At 42.4% G+C, this 21,172-nt stretch overlaps 2 protein-coding genes across 3 annotated transcripts in view; both read right to left on the bottom strand.

The window, feature by feature from the left end:
- LOC133484629 (probable E3 ubiquitin-protein ligase MID2) overlaps positions 1–21,172 on the bottom strand; it is a 120,321-nt gene that overhangs the window by 87,158 nt on the left and 11,991 nt on the right. The window lies entirely within an intron of this gene.
- Positions 12,355–17,770, bottom strand: LOC133484744 (uncharacterized). Its single transcript, XM_061787768.1, has 2 exons — positions 15,793–17,770; positions 12,355–15,265 (listed from the first exon to the last, which is right to left on the bottom strand). The coding sequence occupies exon 2, from the start codon at positions 13,827–13,829 to the stop codon at positions 13,065–13,067; it is 765 nt and encodes a 254-aa protein (XP_061643752.1). The 5' UTR covers positions 13,830–15,265; positions 15,793–17,770; the 3' UTR covers positions 12,355–13,064.

The following is a 21,172-nucleotide window of genomic DNA, read 5'->3' as shown; positions in this document are numbered from 1 at the left end:
AGCAGTGCAACATTAATGTGACTGTGCTTAACGGAGCATAGTGTTATAATTAACACCCCGCTTTAACACACCATCAGCAGGGCCATTAAGCCTCAGCCATGTCACTCTTGGGAAACAATGCAGACAGTGATGGGAGCTACTTAGGGGCAGAGCTGCACAGTCACAGTGGTGCACACGCACGCACAACCATGGGCATTTATCAGCATAGTAGTTGTCTTGTTGCCTCTAATCTGCCATTCTTGTTAAAGAGTCACTTCTGGGAAAGGAACAATCTCAGCTACTGTTCATGCATGTCATGTATGCACATCTGTACAGCACCAGCATGGCAAGCTCTATAGGGCAGATTATTGTGAAACTTTTAAGAATGATAAATGGAGGAAACGCAAACATGATTTAGCTTCCCAGCTAAAAATGCAATGTTTGTAATGCAAACCCTCCCTCCAAAAAATAATTAAAAATATTGCAGTTTGTAATCGCAAATTGAGCTGCTGAAAAAGATCATAAATCATCCAAAACTATCCATCCATCCATCCATTTTCTGAGCCGCTTCTCCTCACTAGGGTCGCGGGCGTGCTGGAGCCTATCCCAGCTGTCATCGGGCAGGAGGCGGGGTACACCCTGAACTGGTTGCCAGCCAATCGCAGGGCACATAGAAACAAACAACCATTCGCACTCACAGTCATGCCTAGGGGCAATTTAGAGTCTCCAATTAATGCATGTTTTTGGGATGTGGGAGGAAACCGGAGTGCCCGGAGAAAACCCACGCAGGCACGGGGAGAACATGCAAACTCCACACAGGCGGGGACAGGGATTGAACCCCGCACCTCAGAACTGTGAGGCTGACGCTCTAACCAGTCAGCCACCGTGCCGCCCATCCAAAACTAATAACCTCCAAATATTAATGAGTGATCATCCATCCATCCATTTCCTGAGCCGCTTCTCCTCACTAGGGTCGCGGGCATGCTGGAGCCTATCCCTGCTATCATCGGGCAGGAGGAGGGGTACACCCTGAACTGGTTGCCAGCCAATCACAGGGCACATAGAAACAAACAACCATTCGCACTCACATTCACACCTACGGGCAATTTAGAGTTGTCAATTAACCTACCACGCATGTTTTGGGGATGTGGGAGGAAACCGGAGTGCCCGGAGAAAACCCAAACAGGCACGGGGAGAACATGCAAACTCCACACAGGCGGGGCCGGGGATTGAACCCCGGACCTCAGAACTGTGAGGCTTTGGACTCTCTGAGAAAAGATAACAATATACTTCACGAGACATTTATGAGAAATAACCATGGAGAACACTAAAATGTAGGCTACAGGAATATGGTAAAAAATATGATCATCTGTGCCTATACAATAAAAATTGTTTTTTCAAAACTCCCCTTGATATGTGACTCAGCAGTCCCAAAATTGGTTAGTTAAATGGTTCTCAAACATTTTACACCAAGCACCACCCAAAAAATATTTGGCTCTGTAACATTATGCCCGCGGCACGGTGGACGACTGGTTAGAGCGTCAGCCTCACAGTTCTGAGGACCCGGGTTCAATCCCCGGCCCCGCCTGTGTGGAGTTTGCATGTTCTCCCCGTGCCTGCGTGGGTTTTCTCCGGGCACTCCGGTTTCCTCCCACATCCCAAAAACATGCATGAATTGGAGACTCTAAATTGCCCGTAGGCATGACTGTGAGTGCGAATGGTTGTTTGTTCCTATGTGCCCTGCGATTGGCTGGCAACCAGTTCAGGGTGTACCCCGCCTCCTGCCCGATGACAGCTGGGATAGGCTCCAGCACGCCCGCGACACTAGTGAGGAGAAGCGGCTCAGAAAATGGATGGATGGATGGACATTATGCCCAGTTTGAACATTTTATTCAGTGAGTCTTTTGCATACCACTAGAGGGAGCCCTTGTACCACTAATGTTACTTGTACCACAGCACTGGGTTAGTTGATATTATCTTCTTGTGTATAACCAATTCCATTCAACAAGGTGTAGTGGTACTCCCGAAGAATGTACCAGCGTGGGTTACGTTTCCACTCAGTGAGAATGTGAGCCTGAGTGCGAATGTTTGTCCATCTCCCTATGTGCCCTGCGACTGACCGGCGACCATTTCAGGGTGTAGTCCTCCTTCCACCCGAAATTAGCTGGGGTAGGCTTGGGCACCCCGTGACCCTGACCAGGATAAGCGGCATTGAATAGGAATGGATGGATTGATGAATAGAGAGATGTAATCCATGATATTTTACTAAACAATGAGGTAACAAAGCATCAGTTAGTGACTATAATGAGGATTTAAAGAGATCAATAGACTTCAGTCTGACATATTCACAGTTTTCTACATCCTATGTGACGTCCCAAATCCCCCCTCAAAGACTTTAACCACATTCGCAGTACCCACCCTTCCTCAAGAGCATCCTGAGGCTAATCCTCTTGTCAATCTCCACTTTTCAACGGCACAGGAAAAGAAGCAGATAATCACATTGTTTTAAAGCCCCCGAGAGTGACACGACAGTTAAAAGGAGCAGGAGTTGCCCTGGAAAACAAACTCTTGATGCACTGCCATGTTTTCCCCCTGCAGTAGCGTGAAGAATACATTTGTAATTCCATCATGGAAAAACTCATCTAGTCTGAAGAGTTAAGTTACACCTTTAGCGGTTACTCATTTTACAAATTCTTGCATATTGATTTATGACAGTTGATTGGGACAAACAGTTTACTATATGTGGGCAAGATGTGTGTTTTTTTTTTTTTTTTTTTAATAAGAATAATCAAGAAACACTAAACCTACTAGCAGTGCAATCACTATGACAGTGTTGTGCTGATGTATTGAATCTAAGTGTCGTACATGGTTTCATTCTTTTATAATATGCTTCCTCTATCTTGTATTATCACCTTGTATTTCGGACAATCAAGACTGGCTGTCTGAAAACCGTGAATATTAAAAATTTTACAAAACTGGTCATAAAAAGTTGGAAATGCAATGAGTCATTTTATTGGCCTATTCTACGCCAACATAACAGAAAATATAATTACATATAGCTAATTAAAAAGAAAGGGAGGAAGTAAAGTTTCATATTTTTCTATTAGCAGTACGTCTGGGACAAAAAGATCACACGTTTCTTCTTCTGCATCATGCCCTGTCTCAGTCAAACAAGAAGCTTTCATTCATTAGTTCATGAGGTAACCACATACCAAGCTAGAGGTAGGTACTTCACGTTCCAGGGAGTAACTGGCCTGTTTGTGCAATTCAGTCATAATTTCATTCACATTTCTTCCAAGGACACAGGTCAACATTATATGACCAAGCTGCATGAATACTTTCATTATTGACAGTGTTGGCAAACATAACTCTAAACCCCCGAAACATGGAGTTTCCCCTAATGCGCTCAGCTGAGCTTTTAAACCTTTAAGAATCAGGGCATTGTTTCAGTGGATCCAGTGAAATTTAGAAATATAATTGGATTGAATTTCAAACATTGTGTTTCCAGTTCTTCTGTGAAATTGAGTTTCAGTGTCAGACCCAGGCATTGCAGACGCGCATCTTTACTTGTACTTCGCTGCTCTAATCTATTGAGGAAATGAAACACAGCCCAAAAATATCTTTTGACCATAAAACACAAGATTACATTTATGTTTTGTTTCTAATGTTGTGTTCCTTTGCAGTCTTTGACACAATAAAAAGCTGCCCCCTCAATCCATTCCGAATGTTTCATAATTTCCTGTATTTTCCCTGTTTAGTCTCCTTCTTCTCCTAGCCTCCACTTGACTTTCCTCGCTTTCGTTCTTACTCTGCCTCAGCCATAAAAAAGGTGGGTTTCATCTAACTTTTGATGCCTGTTGAGAAAATGTAAACAGTCACACAGCCAAACGGGTGTTTCCATTCCCCATTCACTGCAGCTGAGTAGAACGGTTTAAAATTGGCTCCCACACAGCTGCATTTGAAAAGTAACCATGTATTCCAGGCAGTGCAATCAAGTCACGTAAAAAGTTAAAAAGGGTCAGTGTGAACTTTTGTCAATGGCACAGTTCACATCCTTTTAAACAAAACTTTTTACATTACAAGGTAATTTTTCCTACATTAAAAAAGGCAGCAGCAGGCAGAGATGTGGTTTCCATTCTGTGGTCCAATAGGTAGCTCTTAATGGAATGACATTGGCTGGGCCTCCTCTAGGGGACACGTCACTGACTGTGCTGTAGCTCTGACACATCAATTACCAATATGCACAGTTTAAAAACAACAACAACAAAAACTGAAATATAATATAGCGGTGCGAACCGTCGTACTCACTGTGTTACTGTAAGTGGCTTTGATAGCATATATTACTAGTACTTGTGTAAGAAAATGCAATCAAAAATGCAAAACTAAATCTGTAGTCCCCAGAGTTGATGAAAGAACTTTGACCCCCAAAAATCATCTTGTATTTAATTTTATTCAAAATCTAGCTTCATTCTAGCTCTGATAACAAAGTTTATCCATCCATTCATCCATTTTCCGTACTGCTTATCCTCACTAGGGAATTGGTTATAATTGTGACTGGTTGATAAGTGGCAATGAATGAAACAATTGGAGATTTCTGTATTGTAAATACAAATACTTACTGTTTAGTAGTTGTTAAACATGGTACCTTTTGCCTTTTGAAATCTCCTATTTATAAATGTTCCATACTTTCAGCTAAACCAAAGGACATGTAAGAGGTATACTTAAAGACATGAATGCAGGCCAGGACAGCAGCGTCCATGGTTCTTGCAAGTGATGCACCAAATTTTCGGCCACCAAAAACTGTCAGCTGAAAATGGCACCAATAGTGCATTTTCAGTTTCAAACCAGAGTACTTTTTTCACCAAAATAAGACAGCCAAAACAGGATGTTGTTATGATGCAAGCAAAAACCGTGGCCAGTGCACAGTTGTATACACTTAAAAAAAAAAACAGCACATCTACAGTGAAGTCGCCCAACCTTCCTGCTTTCCTCTGTTCATATCGGGGAATGCTTGTTGCACGCTATTTTGCGCCACGCCAGCTACCTACGAGCTACAGCTAACGTGGCTAAATTGGATGCCAAGCCGCGGAGGCAAACGGTCACTTCGTGTCCGGTGTCAAAACAGCATGTCACTAATTATTGCATCCATAGCAGCGAATAAGCTACACTGCTGACAAGTATCATTATCACGAAGGGAGGACGAGTAGTAATTAAGAGGAGAAAGACGAAGAAGCCATGCTAATGGATAAGCTATCATGATGTGTCATCACAAAATACCAACACCAATTCCAATGAAGTTGGAACAGTGAGTAAAATGCTTATCCTTACTTGGGTCGCGTGCGTACTGGAGCCTATCCCAGCCATCTTCGGGCGAGAGGCGGGGTACACCCTGAACTGGTCGCCAGCCAATCACAGGGCACATATAAACAAACAACCATTCGCACCTACGGGCAATTTAGAGTCTTCAATCAGCTGAGCACGCATGTTTTAGGGATGTGGGAGGAAACCGGAGTGCTCGGAGAAAACCCACGCAGGCACGGGGAGAACATGCAAACTCCACAGAGGTGAGGCCGGGATTTGAACCCCAGTCCTCAGAGCTGTGAGGCAGATGTGCTGACCAGTCGTCCACCGTGCCGCTAAGCAGAATACAATGATTTGCAAATACTTTTCAACGTATATTCAATTGAATACATTACAAAGACAATGTTTAATTTTCTGACAAACTTTCCTTTTTTTGGCAAATATTCACTCACGTGTGTGATGTTAAATTTGGTCTACAGCAGAGGGTGATATTGCCTAAAATGGCCACGCCCTGAGTTTCTTGGAGATTGATGAAATATTCTGTTTAATTCTTGTTCCACAAACACAATATTAACCAGAATACTGTGTTCTGGTTCTTGGTGGAACACATAAGGTATTCTTGCCCCCCAAAAAAGCTGGGGGTTTACTTACCCTTTATAGCTTTCAAATGCTAGGAATGCGTTGCCCAGCTGCTGATTAGTTTAATGCAGTTATACATGAAAAATAAGAATCAAGCAAGGTTGTGACAGTGGCCTTTCCACTTCTGCCTTTCAGATTTTCCAGCCTGTTCATAATAAATAGACACAGTCATAAATGATCTCATCAATTTGAGCTGCAAAGGACTTAACAGGAAACACCACTATAGCATGACCACACATCTGCTTTGCTTAGTGATGATTCCATTTTGAATCTGTTTTTGTCCACATCAGCTTTGGAAGATGGTATGACAGTTTATTACATATTTAGTTACGGCCACACATGCTGGAGAGGCCAGGATGAACAGAGTATGTCCCTGCAGCCTCCTCCGGGTGGCCGGTGGTTGTGGCGCCTCGGTGGGGCCGGCGGACCACCCTGGGTCGCTCGGTGTGGGACGTGTCCCGTCCGCTGGGCTGCTCTTGGGTCGACTCCTCGGCCCGATCCCGCCTCTCAATTGATTGGCTGGGGCAGCCACCGCGGGGCAGGCACAGCAATTACAGGACACTTCTGTCAGTCGTTGTGCATGCAAAACGGTGTAACTTCACTTACATCTGTCCGCAGGCACACACCCCTGGGACTTTTTTGCTGAGTGTGGGGCCACTCACCTATTGCGACAAATAACTCATGAATATGCAAATTGCTTGGGTATCCCCTCACTCACATTCCTGTCCTATAGACTTAGAATTTAAATAGTCACTCCCACCACACTTCAGTTGTACAGCCAGGTTCACGACCCTTGTCCTGCATGCTTCTTCTCCTGTCCTTGTCCTGTCATATCTTGTCCTGTCCTTCCCTCACAGGGTGTAGGACTACTGCCCCATACAACACTCATATCAAATGTTTCATTCTTCTAGGTATACAAGGATTTACTTTTCTCATCTTGTTTACAGTTTGTGCTTTGTCTTTTGTCTTCTTTTCTCACTCCCCTCTAGAAAATGTGTTCTGTTCAACTGATCGACTAAATAAATAATATAAATAAATAAATATCCATGTTAATACTAAGAAACCACAGAGGCAGCTTAAAAACGGCACTGTGACACAGTAAAACTGTTCCGGCATAAAAGGGATACAGATTCTCCTTTCTGCTTGACCTAACAGGCGAACAGAACAAAAAAAAATAAAATAAATAAATCAATTTAAAAAAGTCCATTACAAAGTAATTGTTGCACAACCTAATAATGGCATTCGTTACAGGCGCATATCTAAGCTTCTGAATGTTCCAGTAAGCACGGTTTGGGCCATAATACATAAGTGGAAAGCCAATCATACCACCATAAATTTGCCGCGATCAGGTGCTCCTCGCAAGACTTCTGACAGAGGAGTGTAAAGAATAATCAGCAGAGTTGTCCAAGAGCCAAGGACCACCTGTGGAGAGCTTCAAACAGACCTGGAATTAGCAGGTACTGTTGTCACAAGGAAAACAGTGATTAATTTACTCTGCCGCCATGGCCTATATGCACGCTCATCATGCAAGACCCCATTGCTGAAAGAAAGCATGTCAAAGCTCGTTTAAAGTTTGCTGAATAACATTTGGACAAGCCAGTTAAATACTGGGAGAATATAGTCTGGTCTGATAAGAGCAAAATTTAACTATTTAGATGCCATAATGCACACCACGTTTGGAGGAGAAATGGCACTGCACATCACCCTAAAAACACCATGCTAACAGTGACGTTTGGAGGTGGGAAGATGATGGTGTGGAGCTGGTTTTCAGCAAATGGTACTGGTAAACTTCACATTATTGAAGGACGGATGAATGGGAAAATCTACCGAGACATTATTGACAAAAATCTGCTGCCATTTGCGAGGATGATGAAAATTAAACGAGGGTGAACATTTCATCAGGACAATAATCCAAAACATACTACCAATTGGTTTCAAAGGAAAAAAAATAAAGCTGCTAGAATAACCCAGCCAATCCATAATCCTTAAATGGAAGACATTTGGGACGACAGAACCCTTCTCAGAGCTGGAGGTCCGGCCAAACTGAGCAACTGGGGGAGAAGAGCCTTGGTGAGAGAGGTGAAGAAGAACCCAAAGATCACTGTGGCTGAGCTCCAGAGATGCAGTCGGGAGATGGGAGAAAGTTCTAGAACAGGGGTGGGTGTCTCAGGGGACACATTGACTTTTAAAATTTGACAGGTGAGCTAAACCAGGACCAGATGCTTACATATAAAAAAATAAACAGGGAAAAAAAGACATTGTAGTGTTAATAATTAGATTTACTTTTAATGGGAACAGCGTTGTTTTGTTGATCACCTTTTTTTGCCAGCACATCCAAGTCTGGTGTTAGTTTTGTTGTGGCAATTCTCCCGGACTTGAGTAAAAAAGTATTTAGTAGTCCATTCTATATTAAACACTCGGCACTCACTGTCGCCTTTCTTTTCTTTGGCCCACTCATGGTTGAAGAAGGGTTCACAGCAGTAGCAGAGTAAAAACAGAACAGCCAAAGTCAAGTAAAGTCAATGTATCACTGTACCTACTGCGCTACCTGGTGGAACCACTGGGCATTACAACACAACTTGGTGGAACCACTCGGCATTAAAGGACAAGGTCAAATGAATGTAGTCATGATTTTTTATATGATTTGGGCGACTCCAAATATTACTTAATCTACTACCAATCTTTGGCGGGCCAGATTGAAATGATTATTATGATTTTTCAGCTGCAGGGACAGGACGACTGGTTCTCCAGAGCTCAGCCTAGCCCGAAGGTTCACCTTCCAACAAGACAATGACCCGAAGCACAAAGCTAAAATAACGAAGGAGTGGCTTCAGAACAACTCCGTGACTGTTCTTGAATGGCCCAACCAGAGCTCTGACTTAAACCCAATTGAGCATCTCTGGAGAGACCTGAAAATGGCTGTCCAACAACATTCACCATCCAACCTGACAGAACTGGAGAGAATCTGCAAGGAGGAATGGCAGAGGATCCCCAAATCAAGGTGTGAAAAACTTGTTGTATCATTCCCAAAAAGACTCATGGCTTTCTTAGCTCAAAAGGGTGCTACTACTAAATACTGAGCAAAGGGTCAGTATTATGAATAATTATGGCTGTGTGATATTTCAGTTTTCCTTTTTTAATAAATCTGCAAAAATTTCAAAAATTCCGTTTTTTTCTGTCAAAATGGCGTGCTGTATGTACATTAATGAGGGGGGGGGGGGGAAATGAACCTTTTTAGCAAAAAAGATTTTAGCAAAGGGCTGCAATATAAGAGTGAAAAATGTAAGAGGTTTTAGAATACTTTCCGTACCCACTGTATATAAGGCTGCTCAATATGGAACAACCTCCCTGTCTCAATAAGGGAAAGCCCCACTATCAATACCTTTAAATGTAAACTAAAACAAGAATGGCTCCTAACAAATCAAATATATGAATACTAATTATATAATTGTATATTTGTTTTTTGTTACTTTTGTACTTTACGTTTATTGTACTTCCTTTAGCTACTTTTATATTTAATGAGCTACTGCCAACTTGTCATGTTTTTATGTTTTGGGGACTACGGATGGAAATTAGCCCTGTGGTAAAACTGGAACTTTTACTGTTTAATCCTGCACTTTGGTAAACTTATTTTATTAATAAGGTGCACTGTCCCGTCCAAATAAACAAAACTAAAAAAAATATAAAAAAATACAAAGAGACATGAGTCAAATAAAAGGTTCTGCTGGACCAAAGGCTATTAAAGCTTTCTTGCTCAAAGTGCAACCATGCATTTCTTCCCCTCCAAACGTAATACATCCACAGGGGCCAGTTGCCACTTCAACTTTAGGGGCGGACCCATTAATAAAGCAGGATGCGCAACTAGGTCTTTCAGCTATTCATGATTGCAGCTAGAAAGAGAGAGAGAGCAGATGGAGAATACATGTAAGAGTAAACTGAAAGATGACCACAAAAACATTGAGGTCAAGAGACATAAGCACAAAAATAGATCAAACTAAACTGAGTTGTAAAGTTGGGAGTGGCGGGAAAATGTTGAGACCTTGTGATCGGAGTGACCCCTAAAGGTTGGATGTATTGGGGTGGGGGTGGTTCCTGTCCTCTGTCTGGTGCTACAAAGTCAGATTTTGCTATTTATACCACACTAATGTTCGGCATTTCCTTTTTTGGGGGTTGGGGGGAGTATTAGCCATTGTTTTCCCTGGCTGCTGTTTGATTGACTTCAGCCTGCACAGTCTTATATATTCATCTGTCACTAATTAAACACCCATTTGTCTCATCTGCAGATGCTAGCGCCCATTCAAATAAGCAGAGGTAACAAATCATGGGAGTTTGGAGACAATGTATAATCTCAGAGTGACAAATGTGGGGCACAAGTTTGGCTAAATTTGGGTGGGACCCAGAAGCGTCAACTGACTCGAGTCATAACACAACTGTCTAAAGCAGTGTTTCCCAAACTTTATTGAGCCAAGGAAATCATTTTACAAAAATCTCACAGCACACCACCTGACAAAATTGTCACAAAATGTATGAATCCTGAAATACTGATGATCTTGTCTAAATTTACTCACACATTTACTGAGTGTAAAATCTAGGGCTGTTTAATTGAACACAATGCTGATATACTTGCAGGAAGCTATGACTTATTCTGTTGTATAATTGGCAACAGGTGGACACGGGTTAATTGTATCTTCTGCCATCTAATGGAAAAGCATTTAATTGTTTTGCCAGGTACTATACTTTCTTGGCACAGATAGATGAACAAAAATGTTGTTTTTTTTATAAATTATAATTGTCTGCACAATTAAATTAAATTGGAGAAAAGGCCACTACACCCCAGATGATCTCTGACGGCACACTTCAGAATCAGAATCAGAATCATCTTTATTTGCCAAGTATGTCCAAAAAACACACAAGGAATTTGTCTGCGGTAGTTAGAACCGCTCGAGTACGACAACAGACAGTCAATTGACAGAGAACACCTTTTGAGACATAAAGACATTGACAAAAAAAAAAAACAGTCACTGAGCAATAAAGGGTTGCTAGTTATCTGGTAATGCTGGTACATTTTTGTTGTACAAGTGTGCAACTTGCGTGCCATGACGCTTGGACATCACTTGTCTAAAGGCAACTTGATTGATCAATTTTGTGATAAACATGGGTGACATGTACAACAATCAATTTAATAATTACAGCTAACAAAGGTTCATCTTATCGTCTTCTGGTATATTGGGTACGACTGTAACAAACAGGATGCGTCTGACCAAGTCTTCTCCTCCTCCTTTCTTCTACATGTTTTTACCTCTTTTGGGCCATTTTCACTGACTCTATGTTTATTTAAGGGGCCAAATACAAAAAGGTAGACTTATTTAAGTGCAAGCTCAATTTTTTTCTTTTAATTAGGGAAGCCAGGTTGGCTTTTTGTATCAGTCAAAGAGACACATTGCACTCTGGCCCTAACTTGAACGCGGTGGGCCTTGTGGAAGTGTAACGTGAAGGCATTGGTGGCACTGGAGATTTGCTTTGCTTCTAAGATGACATGGAACGTCAATACTTTGTGGGAGATGTGGCGTTATGAAGGGATTCTATTCAATATGTCCCAACAAAATGAGCTGAAGTTCAGTGCTATTCTTGGCTGAGTTTGCTTGTTTTGGCAATTGTCGCAATATCTATTTGTTAAGTGTTTTTCTAATAAGAAAAAATAATCTTCTCCCTCTTTATGATACCTTAGTAAGGACTAAGATGCTACTAAGAATGGGTTAAAAACTGACAGAACTTGTCAGTGTCATAACAATGTTTTATATATATCCCATTGTTTAAGCATTGCGCAGCACAATGGCCGACTGGTTAGCACATCTGCCTCACAGTACTGAGGTCCCGGGTACAAATCTGGCCTCCCCTGTATGGAGTTTGCATGTTCTCCCCGTGCCTGTGTGGGTTCCAAAAAACACTCTCACAGTCTGAAAAAAAAAAAGAGAAAAAAAACGCATGGTAGGTGTGAATGTGAGTGTGGCTTGCGATTGGCTGGTGATCAGTTCAGGGTGTACCCCGACTCTCGGCCGAAGATAGCTGGGACAGGCTCCAACACGCCCGCGACCCCAGTGAGGATAAGCACGAAAATGGATGGATGGATGGATAAGTTGTCCGTAGGTATGAATGTGAGTGCAAATGGTTGTTTGCCTATATGTGCCCTGTGATTGGCTGGCGACCAGTTCAGAGTGTACCCGGCCTCTTGCCCTAAATCAACTGAGATAGTACACCTGCGACCCTAGTGAGAAGAAGCGGTACAGAAAATGGATGGATGGATGGATGCATGTTTAGGCGTCAAGCACGGCACACAACACGAACCAGTTACAGTACATTGGCGACAAACCCAGACTCAGAATCATCTTTATTTGCAAAGCATGTCAAAAACAAACAAGGAATTTGTCTCCAGTAGTTGGAGCCGCTCAAGTACGACAACAGACAGCTATTTTGACAAAAAATACATTTAAGATATAAAAAAACAAAAACACACTATGGAGAGTCACTGAGCAATGAAAGGTTACCAGTGTGGTAATGCTGATACAATGACAATTGTGCAACTGATGCAGAGTCCTCAAACAATTTAGAGCAGTGTGAAATGACAAATAGAGCAATAATCTGGTACAGTGACAATTGTGCAAATGGTGCCGAGTCTTCAAGAAATGTAAGCAGTTTAAAGTGACTAGTAGTGCGATAATCTGGAACAATGACAATTGTCCAAATGGTGCAGATACTCCTGATGCACGAGTGGCCAGTATTGGTCAAAAAAAGATCAGAGTGACGAGACTACTACACGGAGTGCACGAATAATGTAGAAGTGTCCGGACAGAGATGTGACAACAATCTCAAGACAAAATTGGCAGAATGTTACAAAGGAATTGTAAAGTAACTGTTTAAGAAGTTAATGGCAAGAGGGAAGAAGCTGTTGGAAAGTGTGCTGGTTTTAGTTTGCATTTAATGATAGCGCCGACATGACGGAAGGAGCTGGAAGAGGTGGGGACCAGGATGTGGAGGTCCAAGAGGATTTTGCATGCTCTTGTCTTAGTTCTGGCAGCGTGCAAGTCCTCAAGAGTGGGTTGGGCGGTACCGACGAGTTTTTTGGCAGTCCTGATTGTCCGCTGTAGTCAGAGTTTGTCCTTTTTTGTGGCAGCACCAAACCACACTGTGATGGATGAACACAGGACTGATTCGATGACTGCTGTGGAGAACTGCCTCAACAGCTCCCGTGGCAGGCCATGCTTCATCAGAAGCCGCAGGAAGTACATCCTCTGCTGGGCTTTTTTGAGGATGGAGTTGATGTCGGTCTCCCACTTCAGGTCCTGAGAGACTGTAATTCCCAGGAACTTAAAGGTCTCAACGGTTGACACATGGGAGTTGGACAGCGTGAGGGGCAGCTGTGGTGAAAATTGCTTCCTGAAGTCCAGGATCATCTTTATAGTCTTGAGCGTGCACAGCTCCAGGTTTTGTTGGCGGCACCAAAGCTGCAGCCGCTCCACTTCCTGATTATATGCAGACTCATCACTGTCTTTGATGAGACCGACGACTGTGGTGTCATCTGCAAACTTCAGGAGTTTGACAGCCAGGTGCTTTGAGGTGCAGTCGTTCCTGTAGCAAGAGAAGGGCAGCAAAGAGAGGACACAACCTTGGGGCGCCCCGGAGCTGGTGGTGTGTGTAGATGAGGTGGTGTCGCCCAGCCTCACCTGCTGTGTCCTGCCCGGCAGGAAGCTGTAAATCCACTGGTATACCGCAGGCGAGACGCTGAGCTGGAGAAGCTTGGAGGAAAGGAGTTCAGGGATGATGGTGTTGAACGCAGAGCTGAAGTCCACGAACAGGAGCCTCGCGTAGGTACCTGTGCCATCGAGGTGTTCTTGGATGAAGTGCAGTCCCATGTTGACTGCGTCATCCACAGACCTGTTTGCTCTGTAGGCAAACTGCAGGGGGTCCAGCAGATGTCATGTGACGCTCTTGAGGTGGTCCATACGAGGCGTTCAAAGGACTTCATAACCACAGATGTCATGGCGACAGGCCTGTAGTCTTTCAGACCTGAGATTGCAGGTTTCTTGGGGACTGGGATGATGGCAGAACGTTTGAAACAGGATGGTACACAGTTCCAGAGATCTATTGAAGATCTGTGTGAAGACTGGAGCGAGCTGGTCCACGCAGATTTTGAGGCAGGATGGGAACACAAGGTCTGGGCCCGCCGCTTCGTTGATCTTTTGTTGTTTGAAGATGATGGGGGCAGAAGGGGGAGTCAGATGATGGTGGTCGGTGGTGCGGCTGGATGGGTGTGGGGTGTGAAAGTGTCCTCTGCAGTAAGTGTTCCAGTCATCAGCCAGTCGTTTATTGTTCTCCACTTGTGGGGATGGTCGCTTGTCGTTGGTTAGCAATTGACTTAGAGTCGTTAGCAGTAAACAATTTTCCCAGCTTTTCTGCATAATTTCTCTTTGCGATGTTAATATCTTTTATCACCTGGTTTCTAGCCTGATTGTACAGTTCTCTGACCCCACTTAGGGATAGGCGTCCTCTTTACCCTGGCGAAGTTGCTGAAGTTTAGCAGTAAACCATGGCTTGTTATTACTGAACGTGCGAAATGTCTTTGTTGCTACACACATATCACAGAAACTGATATAGGATGCAGCACTGTCCGTATATTCATCCAGGCTGCCAGTTAAAGTTCCAAAGACACTCCAATTTGTGCAGTCTAATCAGTCTTGAAGTTCTATCTTTGATTCATTGGTCCACTTCTTCACTGTTTTTACCACAGGCTTCGCACATATAAGTTTGTGCCAGTATGTGTTTGTATTAAGTGAATTACACAGTGAGCACAGATGAGCCCAGAGCTGCACGAGGGATAGCACGGCAGTGCTCTAGAATGTTGTTTTCCCAGGTGGGACAGTCAATGTGCTGCTTGTATTTAGGTACTTCGTGGTTGAGTTTTCCTTTGTTAAAGTCCCCAAGAATAATAAGGGGTGAATCTTGGTGCATTTTTTCAATTTTGTTTACTTGGTCAGGGAGCGTTAACAGTGCGGCGTTCGTGTTAACCTGGTGGGGATGTAAACACCAGAGAGGATGAATGAAGCAAACTCACGCAGCAAGTAGAATTACCTACACTTCAAAAACAGCGACTCCAAGTCCAGGATGCAGTGTGTGATGAGCTCTGTGATGTCGGTACACCATTTTACATTGATATACAAGCATATTCCGCCACCTTTTGTTTTCCCTGATAGCTCCATGACGCAGTCTGCTCGGTGTAGTTGGAAGCCGGGAAGGATTGCGGCACCAAGCCAGTGGTGCTCATGACATATTGGCAAAAATTGGTCGAGCACTAGAGGTGGGTGATATGGGCAAATAAAATAGATATTTTTATTTAATTTTACGATAACGACAATTTGAAGAAATCCTATAAAAACAAAACGGATCTCTACTTTCTTCCCGGGATATTTATTGACAGGCAGTGTTTCAGAACAACACCTCGTTTATTTTTTAAAGTGCGTCATACATCTTCTACAAAACATTGCACAAGAACATTGCATGGCAATATTTGATATTTAATAATGTCAAGTTAGGTGCAGGCTGTATACAGGAGAATATGATAAATCAGGTTTGCACATTAGTATTTTAGTTACCGTATTTTCATCGTATTAAAAGGCGCAGTCTCAGTTACGGGGTCTATTTCTGAATTTAACACATACATAAGACGCACCGTATTATTGGGCGCAGGCATGCTAAAACATACGCTATATTAAAACATACGGTAGCATGCATGCACGCTAAATCAATGTTTTTAAAAAGGCAGCGGGAGTAAAACTGAGTTCGGTTGTATTTTATTGAAGTATTTAACAACGTACTCACGTTATTTTTTCATCAATCCTCATCCACAAATCCATCAAAGTCCTCATGATCTGGGTTAGGGTGCCTCTCGTCATTGTCAGAATTAGTATCGTTGCCGTGGGGCTGTTCAGCAATGATGCTGGCTTTCGCGAAAGCTCGGACAGCAGTCAAAGCAGACACGTTAGCCCAAGCATCCACAATCCATTCACATATGGTGGCATAACTCGCCTGGCATTGCCTCCCAGTCTTAGTAAAGCTGTGTTCGCCATCTGTCATCCATCGCTCCCACGCCGCTCGCAACTTTACTTTGAACACCCTGTTTAAAATGAATTTCCCAAGGACACTTCGACATGCGGACAGTCGTAGGAGGGATTCGAACCTGTTCTACCTACTGAGCCAAAGCCACCCCAACATAATCCCATTGGCATCGCAAGACAAGTCCAGATCTGTGTGACAGAACACCAACGATGACGAAAAGAGGTTTGATGAAGATCTGATATTGTATTTCAAAATAAAAGTCTCTGAAAACTAATAAACACAATTTTTTAATGTATCTCAAGATTTAAATTAACCTTGCTGGTTGCATTCCTTAACCGAAGAGCATTTACGTCCGTATTATTGGGAAGCTTTTATTTTGAAGGTGGTTTTCGCCGCGAGTTGGTGACTGATTACCGTAATGTATAATGTATGTATAAAGTATGAACAAAATTAGGGGCGGCTGGCTTGATTGCTACTTTACGAGTGGAGGCTGGCTTGACCGGCGCTATATACCTACTGGGGGCGTGCCTTTAGACTTCACCTTCAGGCGCACTCTTCCCCCTTTATGTCCGCATGCTGTCCTCAGCCACATCCGCTTTTCCTCTGTATAAGCAGCGTGTCGGCAGGAAATGCTCCGTCAGGCAAGTGGAGCGCTCATCACACAACAACATTTTTAGATTTTGAAACTCGGTGCACACATAAGGCGCGCCGCATTATAAGGCGCCCCCCGTCCATTTTGGAGAAATTTACGACTTTTAAGCGTGCCTCATGGTCGTGAAAATATGGTAAGCTTTTGTTAAAAATAAATAAATAAAAATAAAAAACATTTAAATGACATCAAAATGTAACCCTAATTAAATATTTTCAAACAACTGGACAAGTTTGTCACTATAACACACACTGGTATACAAATTTGGGTAGAACACTGCAGAAAAATAAATGTAGTTGATGCCGTTCTTTATGTCTTGCCAACATTTAGTTGTTTTGTCATATGCCACATGTTTGCTAAATGACTCAGCGAGGGTTTTCAGAGTGTGTTGTGCAGATTTTCTCATCTTTTCTTTAGCAAAGGTCATGGACGGATGGCTGGGTGGATACTTTATTAAAAATTAGAAATGAGACATACTATCTTAATGTTGAATGTTTTTTTTTCTTTGTTTTATTCCCACTGACAAGTTTAGCAGCTAATATTGGTAATACATGGTTGAAATAAGTAATGCAGTGGGTGATCGGTGACTGGATAGTGAAATACAGTATTTACATACAAACAGCTGCGTCAGGAGTAGGGGCTATGCTAGCTAGCACCTCGAATAGCCTCACCAGTAGTCGGGATGACTGAGTGCGCACAGTTTTCTTTGTAAATGTTATCCAAAATGACTAAATACTCCAGTGACTATACGATCAAAACAGCGCCGTCCATTCTCTTTGTTTCACTTTTAAACTGGCCGTGTTTGGGAAGCTAGCAGGTACATCGGTGGCCTGTGTCATTTTCCTGGTAGCGAACAAAAAACTATACTATGCATGCGTTCCATTGAGGTCCATAGCAACCATTCACCCACTTGTTAAACTTTTAGCTAAACAACTGAAAAGGTTGCTCGGCCCACTACTTTGAGAGCGAGAGTTTATTTTGCTTGCCACTGAGTCAGTCATGTGACTGACTCATGTCCGCTAATTCGGCTAATGAGGACTTTCATGCACTTCCTCCTTTTTCTCTTCCTGATATGCCATCCATGCACCCTTTCGGTTGTTTTCTTTCAGAGAGAGGATGAATACTTGATAATGATAAATTGCACATCGTTAAAGCAACTTTCACGAATATATCGAAGGCGATATACATATATCGCTCACCCCTATCGAGCACTTAACTGATGTCTGGTGTATTGAGTTTTTACTACTTATGGAGTAAATGTGAAAGGGTGTAGCAAGAGAATACAAAACATAAGAGCATAAATGAGGATTTTGTGATTTTACAGACTATAAAACAATTTCATTAGTGTATTTGAGAAGTAAACCAGTTATCATCCCCTCCCAGTAGCCATGTTTCTAAGGCCAACACAAATCAATAGGTTGTTAACAAAACAACAGATGCCCCACACTGACACATTTAAAAATAGTCAGTCCCCAGGGCCTTGCAAACACAATGAGAATAACCATGAAGGGTAACAATGCCCACTGCTACGTTCTTGTTGAAACCAAATGATGGCTAGAAGACCAAAACAAAAAATAAAAAGTCCAAAAGCTTCATCCAAAACCTATTGGTGTAACCACATTTAACATTCTCTTCAGACAAGGGCCAACTCGAGGGGGATAATTTGACATTGTAGGCAATAAATAGGGACATAAAGAACTTCATCTCAACTGAATGTTCATTTGGGTGACTGAAGGGAAATTTCAACTGGGTTAGGGTTTTACTATTAGGTGAAATTATTACAAAGTCAATGATTTTGTTTGATGATGTTAGAGCTGAACCACTAAACTCTAACAGTGCTACGGGTCAAAAAATGTATAATTCAACTGAAGCTTTAGTGAAAAATCTGTCTCTGTGTCAACATTGTAGTTCAACATTTTATTGAAGGATAAAATGTTTTTTCTTTTTCTTTGGCTTGTTGTGTGTTTTTTGGGTGGCAAAAAGGAGCAGCTTCAACTGGGGGTGCTAGGAGGAGAAAAAAAAGGAGGAGGATATAAATATACACCAGAAGTTAGACTTAAGCATCCCAAATGTGGTGTCCCTTATCAAAGTCACGGGAATATTTTCTTCCTTTTACTCCTTTTCCACTTGTGTGAAAATCAAGCAATTAAGAATGTTTTTTAAAAAATGGATTCACGAGGCATGTCAACAACACAATTCATCACATTACACCTTTGTCATTCAAGTTATTTGTTATATTTTCTGTTTTACCAAACCAAAAGGGTTCCAACAAACCAACCTCTTTTGAAGTGAAGCTTTTGACTGAAATTTTGTAATAGTCAATGTCTTAAAACATTTCTACTGGAGGTATTTATTTTCACAGAATTGGAGTGTGAACATGGCACACCATTTTATTCTATAGTGCTCCTGAAACTCGGCATTGTTTGGCCTTTACATGTGCATTATTGTCATTTAAGTCAGTGGACCCTCCAGTGGACAAAATTAGCAACAAAAGTTACTTTTATTTAAAAAGAGCAGTGAATGTGTTCTCCAACCCCACGGGCCGGATTGGGCCCCCTGACGGACATGGGCCGTATGTTTGACACCACTGGTCTATGCCAACATTGAGACAGCTAACAAACGGTTGGTTGCACTTTTGCGCTAATGGTTTTTAGCCTATATTTTGGTCTTCAAACAAACGTAAGAGCCGATGACAGGAAAAAAAAGCGTAACATTGAGCTAAAATTTCACCTTAGAAACTTTACATCACAATGAATTGGGACAAAATTCACATAAACGTCTATATATAAACAGTATCACAAACACTTACCTTGTGCCTCATTGGTGGGTAAGGAAAGGCATCAAAGATTTATAGCATTTAGTCCCATCCATTTAAAAAAAATACAAAAAATAAAAAAATCATCACCTGTGCCGTCTGAAGTTATTTTTCGTGCCAAAAAGCTCTGTTCCGGTACGTACTCTTCAAAATAAAAGGCTACAAGCTTAAAGTAGGAAGTTAAAACTTGCACATATAAACCATTTGACGTGATAAAACAGTACCAAATAGCGATTTTAACAATGCGATAGTTAATATTGATAAATTCTACACAGCGGTAGTCGAATCAGTCCTGTGTTCTTCCATCACAGTCTGGTTTGGTGCTGCTACAAAAAAGGACAAAGTCCGACTGCAACGGACAATTAAAACTGCTGAAAGGATTGTCGGTACCCCCCTACCCAACATCAAGGGCGTGCAAAATCCTCTCGGACCCTCCGCACCCCGGTCACCAGCTCTTCCAGCTCCTTCCCTCAGGTAGGCGCTACCGATCAATGCAAACTAGAACTAGTAGACATTCCAACAGCTTCTTCCCTCTTGCGATCAACTTCTTAAACACCTAACCAATAATTCCATTACAACAAGCTGGCAATTTTTTTGACTTGAGTTCGTTGTCACATTTCTGTGGGGCCAATTATGTATTACGCGTGCACTCACTGTAGTTGTCTCGCCATGTTGCAGTATTTGCATATACTGGCCACTCATGCCAGAGTAGCATCTGCTCCATTGCACACTGTTTGAGGACTATCTGTAACATTTGCACAACCAACATTGTCCCAGATTATCGCACTACTCGTCACTTTAAACCGCATACACTCCTTGAAGTCTCAGCGCCCCTTGCACAATAGTCATTGCACCGGTCTATTGCAATATTAGTCATTCGAACTGCTCTAAGTGCTAGAGGACTCTGCATCTTTTTGCACAATTGTTTTTTGTCAATGTCTCTGTCTCCAAAGTGTTCTGTAAATTGACTGTCTGTTGAACTTGAGCGGCTTCAACTACCGGAGACAAATTCCTTGTGTGTTTTGGACATACTTGGCAAATAAAGATGATTATCATTCTGATTCTGATTAATGTTTTAGATAAAAGTTAAGTCAATTGGGTTAGTTCCACACACATTACCTTTTAGTTCATAGGTTTGATATTGACAAGTCACTCATGGTATAGTGGTACCCTCGCCTGACTTTGGTGCGGGCAGCGTGGGATCAGTTCCCACTCAGTGATGGTGTGAATATGAGTGCGAATGGTTGTCCTTGTCTATATGTGCTCTGCGACTGACTGGCAACCACTTCAGGGTGTAGTCCCTCTTTCGCCCGAAGTCAGCTGGGATAGGTTCCAGCACCCCACAACCCTAACCAGGATAAGCGGCGTTGACAATGGATGGATGGATGGATATTGATACTGGTTATAAAGATCCCTGCGTCAAATGGCCATTTTAGTCTATGCTGCGGGCTGCTAAGAAAAGTGATGTTCATAATTTGGAGACCCTTTATTTAAACCACAGCTATCAAACTCAAGGCCCGGGGGCCAGATGCGGCCCACCACATCATTTTATGTGGCCCGCGAAAACAAATCATGCTCGTCAACTTCTGTGATTTTTGCTAATATCTGTACCCAAATTCCAAATTGTCATAATAATAAACAATAATGTTGAGATATTGCATTTTTCTGTTACCAAACCC

This window comes from Phyllopteryx taeniolatus, chromosome 10 (genome assembly GCF_024500385.1).
Source record: "Phyllopteryx taeniolatus isolate TA_2022b chromosome 10, UOR_Ptae_1.2, whole genome shotgun sequence".
NCBI classification, from domain to species: domain Eukaryota; kingdom Metazoa; phylum Chordata; class Actinopteri; order Syngnathiformes; family Syngnathidae; genus Phyllopteryx; species Phyllopteryx taeniolatus.
Note: the sequence above shows the minus strand (reverse complement) of the source record. Positions and strands in the feature narration are given on the sequence as shown.

Excerpts from the sequence above, each read along its gene's own strand:
- LOC133484744 (XM_061787768.1), bottom strand. The coding sequence starts at position 13,829 with ATGGGACTGCACTTCATCCAAGAACACCTCGATGGCACAGGTACCTAC.